The sequence below is a fragment of the Cupressus sempervirens genome, chromosome 11 (assembly GCF_028749045.1).
Source record: "Cupressus sempervirens isolate cs-2001-9-10 chromosome 11, ASM2874904v1, whole genome shotgun sequence".
NCBI classification, from domain to species: Eukaryota; Viridiplantae; Streptophyta; class Pinopsida; order Cupressales; family Cupressaceae; genus Cupressus; species Cupressus sempervirens.
The window spans coordinates 594,673,014-594,697,202 of NC_143128.1; the positions used below are offsets into that span (position 1 = coordinate 594,673,014).

At 35.4% G+C, this 24,189-nt stretch overlaps 1 protein-coding gene across 1 annotated transcript; it reads left to right on the forward strand.

Moving 5' to 3' along the window:
* The first annotated feature begins 8,637 nt into the window (after window positions 1-8,637).
* On the forward strand, window positions 8,638-23,363 carry LOC149531066 (sorbitol dehydrogenase-like). The gene is made up of 6 exons (XM_089810590.1): window positions 8,638-8,857; window positions 8,953-9,020; window positions 9,816-10,052; window positions 21,999-22,289; window positions 22,399-22,586; window positions 22,841-23,363. The coding sequence occupies exons 1-6, from the start codon at window positions 8,734-8,736 to the stop codon at window positions 23,031-23,033; spliced, it is 1,101 nt and encodes a 366-aa protein (XP_089666716.1). The 5' UTR covers window positions 8,638-8,733; the 3' UTR covers window positions 23,034-23,363.
* The last annotated feature ends 826 nt before the right edge of the window (window positions 23,364-24,189 follow it).

A 24,189-nucleotide genomic window follows, 5' to 3' on the forward strand; every position in this document is an offset into this window, starting at 1 on the left:
GTTGGGTTCCATGGTAGTCTTTCTTCTCTTGCAGGCCTTGCCATAGTATCATTTCCTACATTAGATTGTGGAATGATATAGTTAGATAAAGTAGTTAGCAGAAATGAGGATATGTACAGAGGCAATATTTTGATTGTAGTAACTATTTTTTTCCATTTACAAATGCTAATCAATTAATCTATTAATGTAAAATGTAGCAACAGGTTTGAGGACATACCAATGCTACCATGTACTTTCATCCATTCTAAGTTTGTAGATTTGAGAATTCCGATAGCTGCTTGGTCAAAATTTGTATCTCCAACGTTGGAACTGTATGTTAATGTTGGCTTTGTGGTAACAACTTTGTGCATGGTTGAAGTACTATATGGCTGGCATATGCTTTCTTGTTCTTCTATTTGTTGTGGATTCTGGGTATCTATGGTGTATAATGGTTGTTGTTGAGGATAACTATATTGTGTGCAATAGTTGGGTTCATATGAGGTAGATAATTTTGTTGGACATTATAAATGTTGAGAATTTCTTGATTGATAGTGATTCATATCTGTAGATGTCAGTAAATATTCTGCATCAGAAGCCAGTATATTCTCAAATGCAATATCATCAAGGCATGGTGAGTGGAATTTTTTTCCTTGAGAGATATCAGTCAACTCTCCACAGACATGACTTTCCATGTTTTTTGAGATATGGTTGCTTTGAGAAAGAGATTCTGTCATTGTCATTATATCAGCAGTATGAATTGCTTCACTATTTGCTCCCAACAAATTTATATGACAATCTATACAATCGGTTACACCTTTCATGGAGAGAGCTGCTTCTCTATATGCATTTGCAGCTTCCTCAAGAGTTCAAAATGTTCCAAGCCATTTTCGATCTTTAGTCTTTGGATTTCTTATTTCTGCACCATAGCTACCCCAAGGTCGTCTCCTCACACCCTTGTACTTTTTATGCTTGGAACATTTCCTTCTTTTGCAACAGGTCTGCTTGATTTTTTCAAAAGTTGATGTTTCTTCATTATCTAAATCAACAATTGGTATTTGCATCAAAGTAGTCATGGTTTTGATTGCTTCTGTGAAGAGAAATTTTTTTTTACATAAACATGATTATTTGAACGGATGAAACAGGGAGAAGTCATTATATTTGACAATTTTAAATTACTTTAATTACAAGATATACTTATTCATTAGATTGGGTGATGCAGTCGTGTCATGATATCATCAACATTAACTACATTTGAATGCAATAATATTTACTTTATTGTCTATGAAATTCTTCTTCGCAATGGACATTACATATATTTCTCAAATAAATAGAGAATTACATAGAAGAGTACTACATTCAAAGTCAACAAATAAACGAAAGTAGGTGTTTCATTCACAGTGAAAAATAGAACCAAGAGAGAGAAAAATTCAACTCTCAATACTATTTCAAGAAGTTCCATTGTTTGCTAAGAGTTTCCAACAGCGACTTTTGAACAACTTCAATGGCTCTTGATGTGAAATTGAAATTTATAGAAAATAGATGTGTCCCTGAAATGTGTCAATCCTGCCACATGAATATATTTTAAAAAGATGACAACCTTTTAAGCTAAAGAGATTATTATCCTTCCATGTTAAGTGCAATTCATGAAATTGCTATAAGTTTGTAATAGTAAAAGACATAGTTAGGTAAACTTAGATATGCAGACATTATTGACATGCCAATGAGAAGATACATATTGCTCTTGATTTTTTCAACTTTTCAGAAATGGAGGCTAATCTTATACATCATAAGTATTTGCTTCTGTCAATCGTCATGATGTAATACGTAATTCATCCATTTGGGATATGCCATCTTCCAATATCTGCTACAAGATGAATGCCAGGTGACATGTCACTATTTGAAAATTCAAACAAATAATGGTATGAGTAATGATGCTTTATGGTTTTAGTTGCTAGATGTCCTCTATCATCATCATACCATTGTCCTACAAGCTCTATATTATCATATCTTATAATCCATTCAAGTGAAAGAGTTCGATATGAGATGATAAGGTTTATTATGTACATAAGTGTGTCGTTTTCACTACTTGCCCTAAATGGTGATAGCTGACAAAATAGCATTTTAGATGCTGGATTGAAAATGGCAGTTAATTCTTGAACACTATGATTTCCGTGAGGGAAATGAATTAAAATATCTTGACAACGAATTATTATATGAGCTTCCCTATATATCCGCACCAGATATTTTAGGTAAATTAATTCTCCATTAGTCATGAATGGAGACAAAACATGAATTTCATTGGTCTCTTCTATCGGCTCAATGTTTCCCCATCCATGATATCGAAACATTGGAGCATGGTTGTCATAAAAATAGCTTTCCAATATTTTCCTTTGGCATTCACTTGGAAGTTTTTGGATTCTTTCAAGGATACAAAGTTGTGGAAATTCAGAGAATTCATCTGTTCGAGAATATGTTATAGTAGATGCATTTATAGTATTCATACTGATGCAATGTGGACAGAGGAAAACCTGTTGAAAACGACCAACATTTCTTAGTTTTTTCTACGAATAATTGAATTCTAAGATATAGCTTAAGTTCAATGTTTTCCATTTTTTTAGAGATATTGTTGGTGGGAAATTCATATGCATCTAATTAATATGTAGGTTTCTATAGATAGATAGCACAAAAATTTCAGATATGTACAATAAAGAGTAGGATGATGTAGTAGGACCCTATACATTGTTACTATTTATAGACAAGTATGCATTTTGAGGCATATGAATGCATCGTAAATATTTGAGAAACCACAAATTATAAATGCACTTTAATTCAATGACATATGATAGTACAATTTTCAACTTGTAAAATAAATTCTAGCCATGTCCTGTTATTTATTGACTAATTAAGTTCTCATTTTTAAGACTACATCTAAATTATATGTTTTTCGTAATACTTGCGTTATTTTGTAAGAAAAAAAGGATGGAAACATACCAGTTAGTTATCAGTTGTTTTTGAGACGTTGTTCTACTTTCACAACCTTCAGTGTCTTTTTTACAACCTTTGCACCTGAAAAACAAATAGAGGAGAACAATTAATTACATAATTCACATTATCATTCCTTACAAATCTACTATATTTATTTTGATAAAGATTACTGAACGAAAAAATTGTATAAAATATAAATATTTGAATCATAGAATGCATTATAGAATATTTCAAAATGAAGAGGAATGTGTACTAAAAATAGTACAAATATGGCTTATATCACTTGTTCAATATTCATTGTCATAATCTAAATAAAAATAAATACAATGCATCCAAAACAAAATTAGGTTGTGGATAAGGAAAAGCAAGACAAGGAAAAGGAGAAGGATGCTAAAAAGGATCAGGCTGTGGATAAAGATAAGTGACAGAAGGAAAAGGACAAGGATGCTAAAAAGGGAAAACACAATCAACAAGGAAAAGCAAGACAAGATTGAGGAGAAAGACAAAAAAAAAGGAAGACGATAAGAAGGGTAAACATAATGGTAAACAAAAGAACTATGAGAAGAAAAAGAGAAATACTGACCAAGAAAAGATGGAAAAGAGAAAAGATGGGGAAAATAATGATGAGGGCAAGAACAAAGATGATAAAAGAAAACGAGGAAATGTACATTAAATTGATCAAGTTTTGGTTTAATTCAAGGAATATAAATGCATTGCAAATATTTGAGAAACCACAAATTATAAATGCATTTTAATTCATTGACATGTGATAGTACAATTTTGTGAGCATAAAAGGATGGAAACATACTAGTTAATTATCAATTGTTTCTGAGATGTTCTTCCAGTTTGACAACCTTCAATGTCTCTTTCACGACCTTTGCAGTTGACAAAGAGAAAGAGAAGAACAATTAATTACATAGTTCACAAAATCATTTCTTACAAATGTATTATATTTATTTTCATAAAGATTACTAAACCAAAAATTCTACAATATATAAAGAATAACAAACTTTCTATAAATTTCATCCATCCGCCAGCATTGCCACAAATTCATTTTTTAAATACAATGTAAAAAGCTCAATACCCTACTGTTCACCACAACAGCCAATGGGAAATGTGAATTTTACATGTTCTTATAAATTAAAATAATGGCCTGAATTCAAAAACATTATGAAACTAGGTTGGAATGCATATATAAAACATTTCAATTGGTCAAAACTTATTGAAAATTTGCATCTACTTGAATGCTATAGTATCCTGCCATATGGAAGGAACTAATAATATTAACTTGTAAAAAAATATAGTACAAATATGGCTCATATCACTTTTTCAATATTCGATTAATTTGGTTTATGACTTATACATTGTGATAATCTAAATCAAAATAAATATGATGCATTGATAACAAGATAATTATATGTATTTTTATTGCAAAAGTTATGAAACATTTTCATTTATCCATTGCATATGTTGTTTACTATGTACATATAAGGATAATATGCTCATCTACTACAATTCCATATGGATGAATGTGTAATAGGTTATATAACATCCCCAGCAGGTTGAGGTTTTGTTGAGCAAATGGTGCTTACATAAGGTGAAATTACAGGAGGAGAAATATGTAGTTGCAAAAGTATCATTGCATTGCAAACATCTGAGATTCTTGATGCACTAAGCTCACAGAAATGAGTTTGGTGAGCAAGCAATGCATGGTCCACTAGAGGCTTGTACTTACTACTTGTTGCAATTTTCAGGGAATAATAAACACAAGTCGTAACATCACAAGAGCTCAAAGATTCAAGAGAGAACAAGCCACCTATGAGGCTAGTACTCATCTCTATAACATATGCATTGATGTATGCATCACAGTCTTCAAGAGGTTTGAAACAAGGCTTCACATACGCATTTGCCATTTTCTTTACAATTTCAGAATTTTTTAAAAGATCCATGCAATTGGTGAGGAATTTAGAAACAATATCTACATAAGTTGTTCTCCCAGATTTATTTTCCAAGAATTCTTCACCAAGCACATTGCGTAATGCTTTCTCAACATTTCTGCATTCTATGACAAATACATGCTCCAAAGTTGTAGACTGAATTGCACCAATGATTGGACAATCCCACCGAGGACCCGGACTTGGAATATAAATTCGTTCAGACATTTTGATAACACAATATCTGTCACATATTCAAAATGAATAAACACTTTCAAGAGAAGTGACATGGTTGACCTAAAATTTAAAAATTCAAACAAAATTATAAAATGCACGTTGCAAACTCGAGTAGTTTTGGAAAATACTAAATAAATCCATGTGTTATTTACTCAATAAATCCATGTGTTATGTTATTTCAAAAAGTCACAATTTAAGCTGTCATTTATAATTTATTGTCTTTTAATCTTTTCACTGATTATAATCATCAATTATATGTGTTTTTTAATAAATTTTGTAAGTGGTATTAAGCTCCTCGACTAGAAGGAGGACTCTTGAATTTAAACTATTTAATAAAAAGTTTTTGCCTTAGACCTTTTATCTATCTAAAAAACATTATCCCTCTATTTTTTTTTTCAATCTTAAAAACTCTTCATGCTAATAGTTTTCGGTACAAATATTTTTTTACTTTCAAATTGTAATCTAATTGGAGATGCTTATTGAGGTACACATGGGTAAATTCCCTAGGAAAAGAGCTATAACCGATGTAAAAATATTCCTAAGCTGAGGAGATACCGCAATATAACAAATAAAACCCATGAGCTTTGGCCAGTGCAAAATCTAATGTCAAAACACAAAATATAAGAATCATGAAAGTACATATCAACCTAATAGAAAGAGCTCACATGACTGGCAAATTAAAAGTCATAAATGTCCAAGCCACATAGCGTTCAGAGCTCCGAACTTCATAATTAACATTGTTTTCTAATTAAAAACAAAATGGGTGGCCAATAAATTCACAGCACAGTTGATAACTAATAAGATTAATAGCACAGTGGGTGGTTCACAAAATAAATCAATCAATATTGCAACAATAGGTAGACAAAGTTTTGGAAGAATTCAACAATATATAAAATACTGTTTATTTGACATTCCAGTGACTATGGTCAATTTAGGCGAGGAATAAATTAAATTTTCCAAAAGAAAATAGGACAAAGGCATAGGGGCCGATATTTATTAATAGCTATGAACAAATAAATACCCCTGACATAGTATGTCTATGCCAGTTAAATCTTTGCATTTGTCTTTAATTGTTGGGAATTAATTAACATTCATTAATGGTTGGAGTCGGTTGGCATTTATCTGGCTATGATAAATTTAAAACATGATGGTTCTGCAAATATGTTCTTCTGCGTTTGACATTGAATATTGTTCGTCCATATTCATGTCTCCCATTTGTCATCCAGGTCTCCGAAGCAGGTGTTGACAAGAGGAATGGTTACCCATTTAATTGTGCTTTTCATTCTCTGATAGCTTCTCATACGCTATCTCATTCTCCATCAGTGTTTTGGTGTGTTCAGCTGAAGAAGGTAAATTGTTCCAGTACATAGTAACATCTGCTCCACAGCCTATGCTTGTTCCAGCACCAAGTGGTAAGGACTCTTTCTGAATTTGGGCATTTCAACGGGGAATTGGGTTTAACTGATCTCCAATTCATATGGGTTAAAAGACTTTGAATTTTTTTTAACTGGGTTCTCAGTTTTAATTCAAATATGAAGGGGGTTTGTAAAATATTTTGAGATGATCGACGCTCATTCCTAACGGATTCCAGTGATTCATCTCCACAAGAGGCAGATAAGGGCACGCAGACAAAATGCTTTGTTTCACTAGCCCATAATCATCCTCCATCAGAGCAAGGGCCAGGTGAAGCGGCATGACTTATGCATGCTCGTGTTTTTGAGCCAGCTCTACACTGGCCACTACAGCTTCCTCAATCTTTCTTGAGCACGCAATATGGGGATCCATATTCTATGGAGTTGCTGCACAATACCAACCTATTGGATGCATTTTTTGGGTTTTTAGTTGTTGTTCTGGCCCCATAGAGCTCACTCAACCGTGGGTGGAGAGGAAAGGGAGGAAGGACCCCAGGTTAGTTCTACCCTATTCGGGCTTTCTCGCCGATGGCCTTTGTGTTCGATGATCAATCTTTCGTCAAATTCAAAGATTGCTCAGGGTCGAATTGCGTGAAGTATTTGTAGAGCTATGGAGGGAAAATCATTCCTCGCCAAGCCGATGGAGAGCTCTGTTACATTGGAGGCAAGACGAGAATCATGGCTGCCGACAAAAACGTCACTTTTGCAGGTTTGGATCAATAATTTTTTGATTTTAGAAGAACACAAAGACTAAATAGAAATGAATTATGTATATACCTAGATTCGCTTGTTTATTGATCGATTTGTTCTTGTTGTTGTTTGGTACAGATTTTGCAGAACAACATTTGCTCGTAGGAAAGAACTTTTGCCTAAATATAGCGACTCAACAGAGCTTGCTAAAATATAGGCCTCTATCAGGCACGCTCAAATCCTCACAAATATGAGAAGACGAGCTACCAAAAGGCCAAACCAATATTGAAGAGTAAATAGAAAGATAAGCCATCTATACACACAGAACGCATATCAAACCTGAAACAATTTTCTAGAAAAAGTAGTGAAGGAAGCAGTATCAACAAATGAAAAACATACCTATTCTCTGCAACAAAATCTTAAGCAAAATACATCACAGAAGGAGAAAAACATACCTGTTTTCTGCAACAAAACTACTTCTCAGAAGCATACAGAAGGGACTGTCCAATTTTCCCGATGCCTCCGAAATCAACAATTACTAATAAATAGGAACTTTAGATGACCAGAATTGAAGAATCCAATTAAATGCAGTCGACAGACAGCCGGAAAACATTCCCCAAGACAATGAGTAAAAGACAGACCAAAGAATTGTGACCACATTTTCTCCCAAAACTGACATCTTTGCTGACAATATGACACCTATACAGTGCACAGTATAAATCCAAATCAAAATACGGTGGATTTCCTAAAGATTTAGATCTGGGAATTGGCTAAGCATAGTGGTTCAGATAAGACAATTGACGAAACATAAAGCCAAGCAATAAATACTACAAAGAAAAACATGTCATTGACAATACGCTTATTTAATGTTAGATCAAATGTTGTCAAAATTGGCCAGATATTGTTCAAAGATAGGTGAATAATATTAATGAAATCACTATTGCTATGTTCCATCCATCCGTCAGCATTGCCACAAATTCATTTTTTAATACAATGGAAAAAGCTCAATACCCTACTGTTCACCACAACAGCCAATAAGAAATTTGAATTTAACATGTTCTTATAAATGAAAATAATGGCATGAATTCAAAAACATTATGAAACTAGGTTGGAATGCATATATAAAACATTTCAATTGGTCAAAACTTATTGAAAATTTGCATCCACTTGGATGCTATAGTATCCTGCCATACGGCAGGAACTAATAACAAACATAAGCTGCCACACACATCAAAATGAGAGAAACTTGAGTGGCAATCGGGCCTTCTCGAATTTCCAATGCGGCTGTATTTAGAAATCCGACCTTATCTTCAATCCAAAGATATTTATTTGTTACGGATGTTGATCCCACATATTCCTCCATATCCATAGATATTATCTCTGCTTCTTGTTTCTTACTTACCCATTCACTGGTGTTTAGAAAAGAAAATCTATCCTCGAAGGATTTTTCCGATACAGCAATAGTTCTTTCTTCAGGTTACAGATAAGCAGATTTGATGGGCAAGGGAGGCAAGTCTGAGACGGAGGGTCGAAATGGAGAAGACGTTACAGAGAATATGGCTGCCTGGCTGTGTGGGATCAATACTCTCCGCATTCAGCCGTTTAAACTTCCTCCCCTTGGTAATTTAATTCCAAGATTCTCCTTTGTGATAAGATCCAAATCTTTCTACAATTCTTGGTAATTAATGACATGGATTTGGGTGGTGTTTCTGCAGGTCCTCATGATGCAAGAGTCCGCATGAAGGCTGTGGGTATCTGTGGCAGTGATGTACACTATCTCAAGGTTCATATTTTTTAGTACCCATCAACTTTAAATGAGTCTATTCGGAATAGATTTAGTACCCATGACAATATTGAGTTCGTCGGTATTGCTTGTGAATTTTTAAATTTTTTTTAGCAGTAATCAAATATTGATTGCATTATAGTGGGGTAAAACGGTCATAACTAAATATAATTCATTTCATTCTTAGTTGAGTTTGTGCATCCGGAGAGGGCAAGTTAGATTGTCAGATTTTTGTTGTAAGATCACACAGACTATATGATTGAGAGATTTCAATTGAGAAAAGCAATGTAAAAGAAGGAAGGGCTTTATTTTAAGTATTGATTATGATAATTAATTATATCCTTACTTCACTGTATAAGCGCAAATGAAAATCTCTGTGATGGCCTATTTTCGTGTGGGAAAGAATTTTAAGAGATTTTTTTTTTCAATGCCAATGCTCTTATTTAGTTTATGATTGCGATCGAGTCCAAGAATGAAAATGTTTGAATAGCTAGTTGTGGAAATATTGTTTTGCAGCTTAGTTACATAGGTGAAGTCCAAAAATGTTTTAGCAACTGGTTATTGTAGTAGTTTTATGCAGCTTAGCTGCTTGAGTAGAGTCCAAGAATGAAGTAGATATGCTCCAAACATATTTGATATAAGTTCTCACTTGTTTATGAGCATTTATTATAAAATTAGGTTGCTTGCAGAAGGATGTTTTGATGTTTATGGCTTCTGTGGTTTATTTTTGCTTTTTTAATCAACATTATAGTTTAGAAATATCAATAGTAAAATGTAATACTCATTTGGTTGCAGCATTTCCGGTTGGCCGATTTCATTGTGAAAGAACCCATGGTGATCGGGCATGAATGTGCAGGAGTTATCGAAGAAGTGGGTAGTGAAGTGAAACATCTGGTTGCTGGTGATCGAGTTGCTCTGGAGCCAGGAGTTTCATGCTGGCTGTGCAATTACTGCAGAGAGGGTTCTTATAATTTGTGTCCAGACATGAAGTTCTTTGCAACACCTCCAGTGCATGGTTCCTTGGCCAATCAGGTTTATTTATTCCTCACTTTTCTTATGCTTTCTTTGTCTCTCGGTGAGAAGTTTACTTGATTTAGTTTTATGGCTGCATTGCTTGTTTCCTTTTAGGTAAATACTAAATCTATCACACGTTTTTATGACAGACTCTTATTATGTAGATCAGAAATAAAATCATTGAAAAAGGAAAGTTCAATTAATCCCATCCCTGAAAATACACGGTGTTCCCTTGTTTATACTTGAATGATGTACTGCTTCTTTGGTTTTGGGTATATAGATCCCAAGTCATTTCAGAGTCTAATTTGGTAGATCAGAAATGAATGCACTGGAGCAGCACGAGTTTTTAAATTAATCATGTCTAATTATGCAGTTGTACCCTTAATTCACATTTTGTGGTCTTCAGGTAACTTTGTCAGTATTCATAGAGTTTTTGTAATGGCCGAAAAATTGTTGTTTGTAAATGACATTATAGTTTTATCCTTTTTGCTCTCTGGCATCCCGAGTTTGATCCAAAACTTTGATAATAAAAAAATTCTACACAATCAAATCTAGAATATTACATTGCCATTATAGTATAATATTATAGCCTAAGTATGATGCAGGGGCATCCATGTGCAGAAGGGGTGAGCATTGAAATAGAAATGAAGGGGAAATTGTGACTATTATGGAGCATTAAATTCTCATCCTCAAAAGAGATAGAAGGAATATTTAAAATGTATCAAAATCTGGACTTTTGATGGTGAAATTGTTTATTTCTTTTAAAAAAAGAAGATTCCTTTGTTTTCCAAGTTTATAAGTTATAAGAGCTTTTTGACGTCTTGCTGGATGGTGCTGAATTCCATATTGGGCACCATCTTATGAGGATTAAAATCCTCTAAAATAAGTAAAAAGATTGCAGATTTCATTAATGAAAAGGAAGAGGAGGTAGGGGAAGTTGCTAAAGGAAAAGTAAGTAATGTATGGTTGGTATTAGGGAAATAGGGCTACCTAGGATCGGAAGGAGCTGGCGGTGTGAGTGGAGGAGGCTGCATTGAAAGGCAAGAGAAGAGGCTACAGAGAGGAACCAAGAGGCCTGCAATAGTATGATAGGGGCTGCATAGAAGAGCAAGAAACGAGGCAACAGAAAGAGCACAGGAGGAAGACCTGCATAGTAGAGAAAAGAACAAAAAAGTGTGGCAAGGATTTATTGTAGGGAGCTTTGTGAAGCTTTGGCAGAGGCAAAATTAGAGATATAATTCCCTGGAGAGCCTAGGCTGTTTATGGCAAAGAGGGAAGTCGGGTTTGTTTTAACACTTGAGAACAGAGGTTTGGGATTTTCAGCTATTGAGCAGTCTTCATATGGATAAGATGCAGAAGAACACTAGTCGAAATTGCAGCTTTTATGTTGCAATTTGTTGATATATAATTTAATTTTCTTTTAACTATGCCCACATTGTGGAAGAATAGAGTCTCTGTTGATTTTTGAAGTTGCAGGTAGGAGGCTGATTTTGTTCTTACATCAGTATTATCATTATGAAAGCGGGTTAATTTTGAGTGTGCAGGCAGAACATGTGAGAGAAGCAGTTTCCACCTGGATTTAGCTTGTGGGTGCTGTGAAAAATGCATGCAAGAGGGGCTACGCGTGGTTGGGGTAGAGGAGCAGTGTGAGTGGAGGAGGCTGCATTGAAAGGAAAGAGAAGATGCTACAGAGAGGAAAGAAGAGGCCTGTGATAGTATGATAGGGGCTGCATAGAAGAGCAAGAAACGAGGCAACAGAAAGAGCACAGGAGGAAGACCTGCATAGTAGAGAAAAGAACAAAAAAGCATGGTAAGGATTTATTGTAGGGAGCTGTGCGAAGCTTTGACAGAGGCAAAATTCCCTGGAGAGCCTGGGCTGTTTATGGCAAAGAGGGAAGTCGGGTTTGTTTTAACTCTTGAGAACAGAGGATTGGGATTTTCAGCTATTGAGCAGTGTTCATATGGATAAGATGCAGAAGAACACTAGTCGAAGTTGCAGCTTTTATGTTGCATTTGGTTGATATATAATTTTATTTTATTTTAACTATGCCCACATTGTGGAAGAATAGAGTCTCTGTTGATTTTTGAAGTTGCATGTAGGAGGCTGATTTTATTCTTACATCAGTATTACCATTATGAAAGCGGGTTAATTTTGAGTGTGCAGGCAGATCATCTGAGAGAGGCAGTTTCCACCTGGATTTAGCTTGTGGGTGCTGTGAAAAATGTATGCAAGAGGGGCCACGCATGGTTGGGGTAGAGGAGCAGTGTGAGTGGAGGAGGCTGTATTGAAAGGAAAGAGAAGAGGCTACAGAGAGGAACCAAGAGGCCTGTGATAGTATGATAGGGGCTGCATAGATGATGTAGTACTGCTCTGCTACCACTGACAAATATATGCTCTGATACCACTGATGAAGGGCCAACACCACCCGTACCAACTCACAACCAAAAATGCAACAATATGGAGATAGAGAGATGACAAAATGCTTCATAAAGCATCCATTAATACTTGAAAATTCATTAGAAGAGATTACATTCTCTTACAATATAAAAGAGCTTCCTCACTAAGGACTGCCAACTAGAAGAGCTTACAAAAAAAGCTTGTTCACTACAACTTGGGAGCTTCCTTACAAGAGATTACAATAGAAGAGCTTCACTAGAAGAGCTTACACTTGAAGAGCTTCTATTTCCGAACTTGATTACAAATGATAATAAGCCTTGCTTAAATAGGTACTTCTAACCCAAGACATTACAAACACAACCAATGTGGGATAAAAGGTAAATACAACTACCTTTAAATAAATATTAAATTCCCACCCAAATACAACTAAGCATCCAACAAATATTAAATACATGATTTATCCAAAACTTTCTAGAATTTCCACCTACACACCTCGATTAATGGAATGACAACTATTTTTCTTATTTTTCTATTTACGCCACCTATGCACCTTGAAAATAGAAATTCCTCTTTTTCTCCTTTTTCCCTTATTTTATTTTAAAATTATTTTTCCTTCTATTTTCGTCACTTTCTCTCTCCTCCACAATTTTTTTTTTTTTTTTTCCTTTTTTTTTTGCTCTTTTTTTTTTTTTCTAAATTTAATTTTCCCATGCAAGATGCTCCTGCATCAGACTCCCTTGGTAGATAGAAAAGTGTGTCCCACACTTTGACGCCAAAAGAAAGATATACAACCATCTTCATCTTCACCACAAGCTTCCACCTCAACAGGGACAAGAAAACCAACATGCAAATTTTTCACATTTTTTTTTTTTTGCTGATGCATGATGCTCCTGCATCCGACTCCCATGGTAGGAAAAATTTTGTGAATACAGATTCACAAAATGAAGTAGCCATTGCTAACAAAATTTTTTTTCCTCTTCCTCCAACACATTGCTGGAACAAGTATCCAGTGCCGATATATTTCCTTCTTTCTTCTTTTCCAACACCTAGCTAGAACAAGTGTCTGTTGCTGAAATTTCTCCTTTGCAATGAACTCTGGCCAAGTATAAATCTCATCCTCATCGAATCTTGTTGAACTAATCACACATGTAATCAACCCAGCAACACCATACCAATCTTTCTTTGCATACCACACATGACTAACAAAATCCTCATGCAAACCATCATCAATATCTTTCAAACTCATATCAAAGACAACATCCCATGATTCATAAGAATTTACCTCATTGACATAGTCATCTTTACTTGCCTCTTTCATGTCGTCAACAATGCATGTAACTACTTCACTTGCTTGATCTCCAACGAAGGCACTATATGTTTCCTCCATTGCTGCAATCTTCAAATCATCTTGATCTATTTTAGGTTCATAAATCTTGTCATCTTCATGCTTTTCCTCTTCTCGTTCATCTTCTTCAACTTTAGGTTCGCAAATAATTTTCTCTGCATCCTCTTGCTCTTCCACTGGATCATCTTTCTTTTCCACATCCAAGGAATTATCAACATCTCTTTTCTGGTGACATGCTCTTCGTTTCTGCAACTCAGCTTCTAATTCATTCACTTGCTTCTGCAAATCAACTAGCAATGATTGTTGATTTCTTGCTCTAAATTTCTCAAGTCGAGGAATCCTCAGAATCCATCCAATCACAAAAGTCATCTTCTTCTTTCTCTTCTCCATAATCAAGTCTTCAGAAGACAAATCTCGTCCAAAACAAGAACCTCATGCAAACTGCCTCACAGTCGGCGCTCTGTCTACACAATCAAGAACTTCTTCACAAACTTCACCCAACTCAAGGTCCTGGTGCAAACTGCCTCACGTTCGGTGATTTGTCCGCACGCTCAGGAACTCCTGCTTTGATACCACTGATGTAGTACTGCTCTGCTACAACTGACAAATGTATGCTCTGATACCACTGATGAAGGGCCAACACCACCCGTACCAACTCACAACCAAAAATGCAACAATATGGAGATAGAGAGACGACAAAATGCTTCATAAAGCATCCATTAATACTTGAAAATTCATTAGAAGAGATTACATTCTCTTACAATATAAGAGAGCTTCCTCACTAAGGACTTCCAACTAGAAGAGCTTACAAAAAAAGCTTGTTCACTACAACTTGGGAGCTTCCTTACAAGAGATTACAATAGAAGAGCTTCACTACAAGAGCTTACACTTGAAGAGCTTCTATTTCCGAACTTGATTACAAATGATAATAAGCCTTGTTTAAATAGGTACTTCTAACCCAAGACATTACAAACACAACCAATGTGGGATAAAAGGTAAATACAACTACCTTTAAATAAATATTAAATTCCCACCCAAATACAACTAAGCACCCAACAAATATTAAATACATGATTTATCCAAAACCTTCTAGAATTTCCACCTACACACCTCGATTAATGGAATGACAACTATTTTTCTTATTTTTCTATTTACGCCACCTATGCACCTTGAAAATAGAAATTCCTCTTTTCTCCTTTTTCCTTTATTTTATTTTAAAATTATTTTTCCTTCTATTTTCATCACTTTCTCTCTCCTCCACAATTTTTAAAAAAAATAAAAAAATTTAATTTTCCCATGCAAAATGCTCCTGCATCAATAGAAGAGCAAGAAACGAGGCAACAGAGAGCACACAGGAGAAAGACCTGCGTAGTAGAGAAAAGAACAAAAAAGTGTGGCAAGGATTTATTGTAGGGAGCTGTGTGAAGCTTTGACAGAGGCAAAATTAGAGGTATAATTCCCTGGAGAGCCTAGGCTGTTTGTGGCAAAGAGGGAAGTCGGGTTTGTTTTAACTCTTGAGAACATGGGATTGGGATTTTCAGCTATTGAGCAGTGTTCATATGGATAAGATGCAGAAGAACACTAGTCGAAGTTGCAGCTTTTATGTTGTATTTGGTTGATATATAATTTAATTTTCTTTTTAACTATGCCCACATTGTGGAAGAATAGAGTCTGTGTTGATTTTGAAGTTGCAGGTAGGAGGCTGATTTTGTTCTTACATCAGTATTATCATTATGAAAGTGGGTTAATTTTGAGTGTGCAGGCAGATCATGTGAGAGAGGCAGTTTCCACCTGGATTTAGCTTGTGGGTGCTGTGAAAAATGTATGCAAGAGGGGCCATGCGTGGTTGGGGTAGAGGACGAGTTAGAAGTGGAGGTAGAAATCCTCCTGATGCTGTTCATGTTGAAGATTTCAGAGCCCTGAAAAGGCAAGTCGAAGCATTACAAGAATAAATTAGAAGAGGTTTTGCTCAAAGGAGAGAGTGTGAGGGTGGAGACGATGAAGCTACAGAAAATGACAATGATACAAATGGTGAAACAGCAGCGGCCGGTTTGAATGATCCTTTGGTGAGGGTATTGCCAAGAATGGGAAAAAGAACAATATTGATATTCGTACATCCAGTGGGCACCGTGAATCCAGAAGAACTAATTGACTGGATAAATGACAATAAAGAGTAGTTTGTGTTAAAGAAAGTAGAAGACCATAGCAGGGTGATATTTGCAAAGACAACGCTAAAGGGACATGCCTCTATTTGGTGGTAGAGAGGTGCAATTAGAACGAGGAAGAAGAGTTAAAGACAAGATTACAAATTGAGATCGAATGATTGAAATGAAAAGGCAATTTAACTTACTAGACTATGAACTAGGCTTGTTAAAGAAGAATCCGAGTGTTAGACAATGAGGAAAAACAGTGAAAGAATATACAGGATTTCTATGGGATTTTGATCAGGACTTGTTAATCGAAGTCCAACGAAGAGACAGTAGACTGTTACATTAATGGGTTTAAGGCTTTAAGCCAAGTTTACAAGAAGAGATGGCTTTGGTGAGAGTTGACATGATGGAAGATGCATACTAGTTTACCTTGGAGATTGAAGAATGATTGAACAAGAGATTTGAGAACAAGGAAAGAGGAAGAGCCTGAGAAGAAAAGAAAGAGGGAAGATCATATGGAGATTGGGAATGAGGATTCAAAATTCAAATCTGAAAAACCTGAAAAATAAAGAGCATGGCTGTGATAAAAATTGAAGGAAAGATGTTTCATAACCCTGTGCTCAATATTCTAGAGGAAGAGGAAGAGGAAGAGGAAACTACAAGATAACTTGTTCTAAATGTGGATGAGGGCACAAAGCATATGAATGTACATGTGGAAATGTAAAAAGGAGAAATGAAGGCAAAGCAAGAGTTGCCAATGTTAATGAGGAAGCTGAATCTTCACAATCAGAGGATGCTGAAAATGAAAGTGTTAGTCACTAGGAGAATTTGTTGAATGAATCAGTTCAAACAAAGAATCTGTTTAGAACAAGATGCAAGTGTCAAGACACAGTATGTAATGCTTTTGATTAAGAAAACATGTTTTGAAGGGCCCCTGAAATCCTGTACATTGCATCAGAAAGATTTAACCATTCAGCCCATAGAAACTAGCAGAAACAAAACCAGATTGGGCCAGCAACCGAACAAAGGCCAGCCACAAAAAGACAAAAGACAACAACATAAGTAAAGCAAAGAACAACAGGAAATCCAAGGAACAGACAACACCAGAGGGACCAAAGAGGGCATTAGCCCATATTCTTGAGGAGCTCTGCAGCCTGTATTTCTAGCTGGTTCATCTTGCCCGCAACATCTTTGAGTTGCATAGTCTCGGTAGAACCAGCAGAAGCCATCTTTTTGGTATTAGACTTGGTCATCTTCCTTGGCCCATCTTTACTATCGGCAGTGGCACCTTGATCATCAGGAACTTTGATAATGGCCTTCTCTGCAGGTGAATTCTCCAGCTTGCTTAAGAGAATCTTAATGTGTTCATTAGACGCTTTAAGAATACTGTAGATCTGGTTAGCAATACCTTTCACAGAGTCCTCTATGCCATTTACCTTGTTGTCCAACTCCAGGATTTTAGCCTCCAGCCTGTACAGAAAACTGCCATATCAGTTGAGGATCCCATACCAGGGTCTGCTTGTCAGCAACAATGTTCTTTTGAGAATTAACTTTGCCTTCCAGGGCCATCATCCTATCCTTGAAATTGTTGATCCCATGGACCAGCTGTTTGATGGACCTGAAGTTATCCAGCATGCTATTATGGGCATTGTTGAGCACATCCATATTCGACTCTTTGCTGGAATCACTGAGAATCAACATTCGGGGATCAATAAGTTCACTGAGATCAACCTTGCTGGGATTCACTTCCTTAACCATGTGATCATTTTTTCCTCTAGCTATACCGAGCCTCACAGATTTCATGTTCATATTCTTCCAAACCAGATTCAGGCAGGGGAGCAGGGGTCTCATCATCAGGTGTCTGGTGATGTTATCGTTGATGATGGGAGCACAAAATTTCTGGTTTCCAAAGAGATGGTGAATAAATTGCAGCTAGAGAGGAGGAAGCACCCATATCCATATATGATAGTTTGGTTACAAGATGCCATGAAAGTTTTGGTCAGCGAACAAACCTTGGTAAAACTCAATATTGGAAAGTATTATGTGAGATAATGTGTGATATTATGCCTATGAATGTTTGTCATGTTTATTTAAGGAAGCCTTGACAATTGATAGGACAGTAGTGCATGATGGGTATGCTAATACATACTCATTGACGAAGAATGGAGTGAAACAGAAGTTGAAGCCATTGCAAGGAGTAATGGAAAAAGTATGCAGCAATGCAAGGGTTTGTTTAGTAGATGACATAGATGGTAAGAAGCATGAACATGTTTATTTTGCTAAAACTAACCAAGAAGTGAGAAGGGTGATTTACTGATGGGTATTATGGCAATTGATAGAGGATGGAGAAAGTTGATATAAGGTGGGACAAAGGTTGCTGCTGAAGGTGAGTAAAACACAGACTTTACTAGTTTGTTTAATATGAATGAGGTTATGGAGATAGAGCAATTTATTGCAACAGTACTTCATGTTGATATAACTGAACTTAAAAGGTACATTGAGAGTTTTTGAGGAATTTTTGTTTGAGAAATTGTATAGATGAAGGCCCCTTGATTAGAGATTTTGATTCCTTGTTAGGAACTGCAGAAATTATGTCTCTTGATTATTATTTCATAGATTAAAATATCACAAATATATTGGCAATAAAATACACAACTTTATTGCTGAATTTATCACTGATTAGTTGTGATTTAAATTACAACTTATTGCTGATTTCAGCGATAAGTTGTTTAAATATTGGGTGCGGTCTGCTAAGGGGGGACTGTAAGCCCATATGAAGCTCATTTTATGTTTCTAAAGTTGCCAAGTGCTGTTGTGGGGTAAAAAAGGGTTTCAAGGAAAAGAAAGGTGATTTGTGGGGATCTAGAGCATCTTAAAAATTCAAGAAAATGTTGTGCACCTAGAGGCTTGTATGGTTCTCAACTTCTCAAGGTGGTAATTTAGTCTTGGTGGTGGAGGCATTGCCCCTTGATTTCGCCTTACACCATAACAGGGAGCATGCCTAGGGGAAATCCCTTGACCCTTTTGCGGGTGCTGCCGCTTGATGCTGCTAGGGTGTTGTCCCCAAATCCCTATTTACCAATGAATGCATATTCTTGTTTCTTGGTAGGTCCCCCTATAGTTAGATATTTGATGAACTCATTTTTGGAGTACACTGCAGTTTTGAGTTGTGCATTACAAGTCATTATCTACAGTCTTGTCATCAGTCTTCTTGCATATTACTTGATGTATACTTGTTTGGTAGATGGATTTTTTTTTTGGTGGGGGGTGGGGGGGATGATGTAGTTAGTATAAAATGTCTACTGTTGCGTTTGATAGCATAAGTCGAGTAACAATAGTTGTGCAAAGGGATTTAGGCACAGGCACAACAAACTTTTAAGACTAGACTTCCTACCTGTCCAGTAGTTTTTATTAGAGCTGTTGGGAATGGAAAGAGGAAGATGTAGACCATTTTGATGTTGTACTTTTATTTACTTATAGTTTTCCAAAGACAATTTTGTATTTACTAGGTTGTGGCTACCAGCCATCAGCATTTTTCAAACGAGGATGCCATTTTGTTCCGTACTTGCATTTAAATATATTTAAACTGAGCTTGTTTGTTTTGTTTACTCATTCATTAACTCATTAGATGCATCTCCTCATTGAATTTTGCAAAAAAAATTGCATTTCTAATTAAAATTTGTTAAGTTCTAATCAGACTGACATCAGTTTAAATCTTTCATAAGGTTACCTCAATTTCCTCTGTTAATGAGTCTCTGCAACGTGCTACAATTATAGATTATATTCAGACTGTAGTAATCGGTTATGCTCTGTGTGTAGGCATCGATTATACTTTTGACTGTAGTTATTGATTATACTCTGACAATAATGAATTACATGTGCAAGAGTTGGATTTTTGTGGTACATAATGTTACACCTTGTTAAATTTTTATAAGCTACAGATCAGTAGATACTTTGAAGTTTTGAACAGAGACAATCACATGAGCATTTTGGCAGTGAATTAATTGCGTCATAATTTTGGCAGTGAGTTAGGGATATATTTCAATTGTTATATGCAGATGTCATTTGCAATGTTGGTATAGACTTTTTCTGTAAATATTTGTGGAATCATTCTTCAATTTGAATTTTGTAGAGTGGCATGTTTAGGGAGCATTGATTTTCCTTACTGTTCATGTTGTCAACATGATACGAGGGCAGTGTAGAATAGTTTGTGTGGTTAGGTGAGATTCTCCTCACTGTTAATTGTTTTCAATCTTCTTTTTTTAATAATGATAGAAGTCAAGGATGTTTCTCCATGCAGATATTGGTATCAATTATTAATTAAGTGTATTCTCTCATGATTGATTTCAAATTTGAACATGCCCTGATCATATGATTAGGCTGTGAAGTGGTTCTGTCACGAGAGACCCAGTCAGTGCCTATAGCTTTTTTTAGCACAACCTCTGTTCAATGAACCTTGACCTGACATAAAAATTTGGCTATGACTATTACATCTGATTAACTTGCCAAGATAAATTATGATTCATGGAATTCCTCAAATCTTAGCTTTTGACTAGAACAACCTATAGCAGAATATCCTAACTAGGGAATCAAAATATAATAATCAAGGTTGCACGGGTACGTGGGTACGGGAACGGGAACGGGTGCGGGAACGGGTACGGGTACGCATATTTTTCAAAATAGGGGACGGGGGTACGTGTGTATGCCTAATTTTTTTCTATATAATTAATATTTTATAGAAAATATAAAAATCAAAATATATGTCATGAATCATGACATTGAGCATTCAAAACAAGAAATTTGAAAATATGAGCCATAAGTCAAATATATATATATATATATATATATATATATATATATATATATATATATATATATATATATATATATGCTATTGCTGAATGTTTAATGTTTAAAGTATTTTTCATAACAGGCGACGGGGGTACTTGGTTATGTCAAACTTATTTAAAAATTATACTTTTATATTTATAAAAAAATCTGAAATTATGAGTCATGACAATGGTTTTTGAAAACAAGAATAGTGATAAAGTTTGCAAATGTAATGTATTGTTTTCAGTTTCAGATTTGCTATATGTTTGAAATAATAATACATGATAAATGCTTAGATACATAACAAAGAAGGCAGACTTTAAACATGAACAAGAAGATCCTAAATCATATGAAAATGACATATTGCAAATGATAAACTTATGACTTGAACAGTGATAAAGTTTATTGTTAATGAGTATCAAAGCTTCAAACTGTTTTGGTATTGAATTAAGTTTGATAAACAACAAGCTAATACAAAAATAAAAAAACCCAAAAAAAAATCAGAATCTTAATCAAGGTCCTTAGCTATGATGCTCTCCACCGAGTACCCGGTACGTGGGATACGTGTACCCGATACTTGGGTACGTGGGTACGAGTACCAGGGGTGTGGGTACGAGTACCCATGCAACCTTGATAATAATGCTTTCTCCCAAGAACTTAAGGACTATAAAAAACAATTCTGGGCATCATAAAAATCTTGCTGCAGTATTGCTTAATCTGTATTCTAGCACATTTAGGTCTCTCAATTAAGGAGGGTCTTTTTGGTTAGTATAAGTTGATATCCTGATGAGAATAGTTACTTCTAAGTCACAAGGTTTGAATTTGAACTCGAGTTCGGTGATCGAAATATTCGGATGAAATTCGGCAAGGGTAAAACTTCGGGAAAATTTTCTGACAATTTTACCTTATATAAATTTATTTATTTTTAAATATAAATAATATATCTACAAAATTGTCAAAATAGTTTGACATTGCTAAATAATTAAACTAAATAATATCATATTAAATATCATTGAAAATTCAGATGATGTTCGAAAGAGTAAAAATTTGCTGAAATTCAAATTTCATGGATGAAATTCGACATATCCTGTGACTTAGGTTTCTATGTTCTTTTCTTGCATGTATCATCTTGGTTAGACAGGATATATATCTTCAATATGCTTCTTTGAAGTACTATCCTGCTTTTGGATACATGGCTAATGCCAATACCGTTAATTTTTTTGTCCCATTATGCATTCCAGGTTGTACATCCTGCAAGTTTGTGTTTCAAGCTGCCAGACAATGTAAGTCTAGAGGAAGGTGCAATGTGTGAGCCATTGAGTGTTGGAGTTCATGCTTGTCGACGTGCTTCTGTATGCGCTGAAACCAACATCTTGATTATGGGGGCTGGTCCTATTGGTCTTGTTACAATGTTATCTGCACGTGCATTTGGAGTGCCACACATAATTATTGCTGATGTGGATGAACAACGCTTATCTATGGCTAGAACATTGGGAGCTGATGGTACTGTTCTTGTCTCCATGAAAGCGGAGGTATATGATTCTCCAGAATTTTTTTGTAATTTTGAATTTTTTTCGTGTTTGGCAGCTGCTGCCTATATGGTGATTTCATCTTGTTACTAACTCGCTGGTTGTTTTTAAGGATATTGAAGAAGAAGTGAGTCAGATACAACATTTAATGGGAGGAAACATACATGTAACATTTGATTGCGCTGGTTTTGAAAAAACCATGACCACATCACTAAAGGCTACTTGTTCTGGTGGTAAGGTATGCCTCATTGGAATGGGTCATATTCAAATGAGTGTACCACTCACTCCTGCTGCTGCAAGGTATTGTCTTCCTAAAATTACATTCTGGAGATCTTATCTAGTGTTTCATTTACAATCACTAGCAAGATTTTCTGTTAGCTTTGGCTCTCCAGGATATTTGTTTAGCTTCAAATTTTGTTTTCTTGTTGCCAGGAAGTAGATGTGCTGTACTGATTGTTTCATTTAGAATCACTAGCGAATTGTCTGTTAGCTTTGGCAGCTTTCAAAAGATATATTTAAGTTAATATTTTGTGATGTTCTTATCCTCATTACAGGGAAGTAGATGTTATTGGTGTCTTCCGCTACAAAAACACATGGCCTCTGTGTCTTGAATTCTTGAGAACTGGAAAGGTGGATGTGAAACCTTTGATCACCCATCGATTTGGCTTTTCGCAAAAGGAAGTGGAAGAAGCCTTTGAAACTAGTGCTGGTGGGGGAAATGCAATCAAAGTCATGTTTAATCTTTGAGAAAAATGTGTCACTGAGATCCTGGCTGCACATATCCATGTAGGGACTGTCGAGTTCCATTTCAGTAAATTTGTTAATGATATCAATAAAGAAAGGTAGAAAAGAAAAACATTTGTATGGTATTCACTATAGTTTGTAGAGTACTGAGTATTGAAGTTGAAATTTTGTGCTGGTGAGAGAAATGCAGTCAAATCCATGTTTTAATCTTTCAGAAAAATATGTTATAGAGATCCTGGATGCAAATGTCTATGCAGTGACTGTCTAGATCTGTTTCAGTAAACTTGTACACGATATCAATAAATAAGATGAAAAAATGAAGCATTAATATGATACTGATTCTGTTTGTATGGTACTGAGTATTGAAGTTGTTCCCTTATATAAGTTATAGTGTTTCTAATTGTTACATTCCGATTTTAGATGAATATTTTTGATCCATGTCTGTTTACTCAAATTCTTAGGTTTATGTCAAACGCCTAGGACTTTGTCTGGGATCTGGTGTTGATATGTACCCATTATGTCATTTGTTCTGGCTCAGTACAGATTTTAGAATAGCAGCATTAGCTTGATTCAGGGAGCAAGCAATGGAATCCATCACTTTTTGATTAGGGAATATTCATCCTATATGACTGTTAAAAGTTCATGGATTCAAAAAGTTAGACCCGATAGAATGATTATTAGACAAATTGCTTTGGTTGTGAAATTTATGACTCATACCGTATTGCTGTAGGCAGTTTCTGTGAACAGATATATAAGATTGTAATGGTTCCTATTTACTAACTTTTTGGTTTACATTCATTAGAACTCAATGAAGCAATTTATGGCATTTCTCTAATCAACATAAGATGTTTAGATAATAAACTATTGTACGGCTTTGTTTAGCAATTAAGATATATCAGCTAGGTCTGGATGTGTATGCAACATTAACATCCAACTGGCTCTAAATCAATACGTCACAGCAAGTCAAATTTCAAGATTACTATCAGGATCCAACTGGGTATTTTGAGTCAAACTCATCAACCCATGTTTCATGATTCTAAATTGACCCGAGATTTTATTTGTTCAGTGAGATGGCTTTTGTATGTTCAGGTCAGATTATCCACATCTTCCTCAACGGTAGATATGCACCAACAGAAGGATTATACACACATTATGTCCT

Coding starts and splice junctions, on each gene's coding strand:
- LOC149531066 (XM_089810590.1), top strand. CDS start 8,734: ATGGGCAAGGGAGGCAAGTCTGAGACGGAGGGTCGAAATGGAGAAGAC. Junction 22,290..22,398: donor TTGTCTCCATGAAAGCGGAG/GTATATGATTCT, acceptor GTTGTTTTTAAG/GATATTGAAGAAGAAGTGAG. Junction 22,587..22,840: donor CTCACTCCTGCTGCTGCAAG/GTATTGTCTTCC, acceptor TCCTCATTACAG/GGAAGTAGATGTTATTGGTG.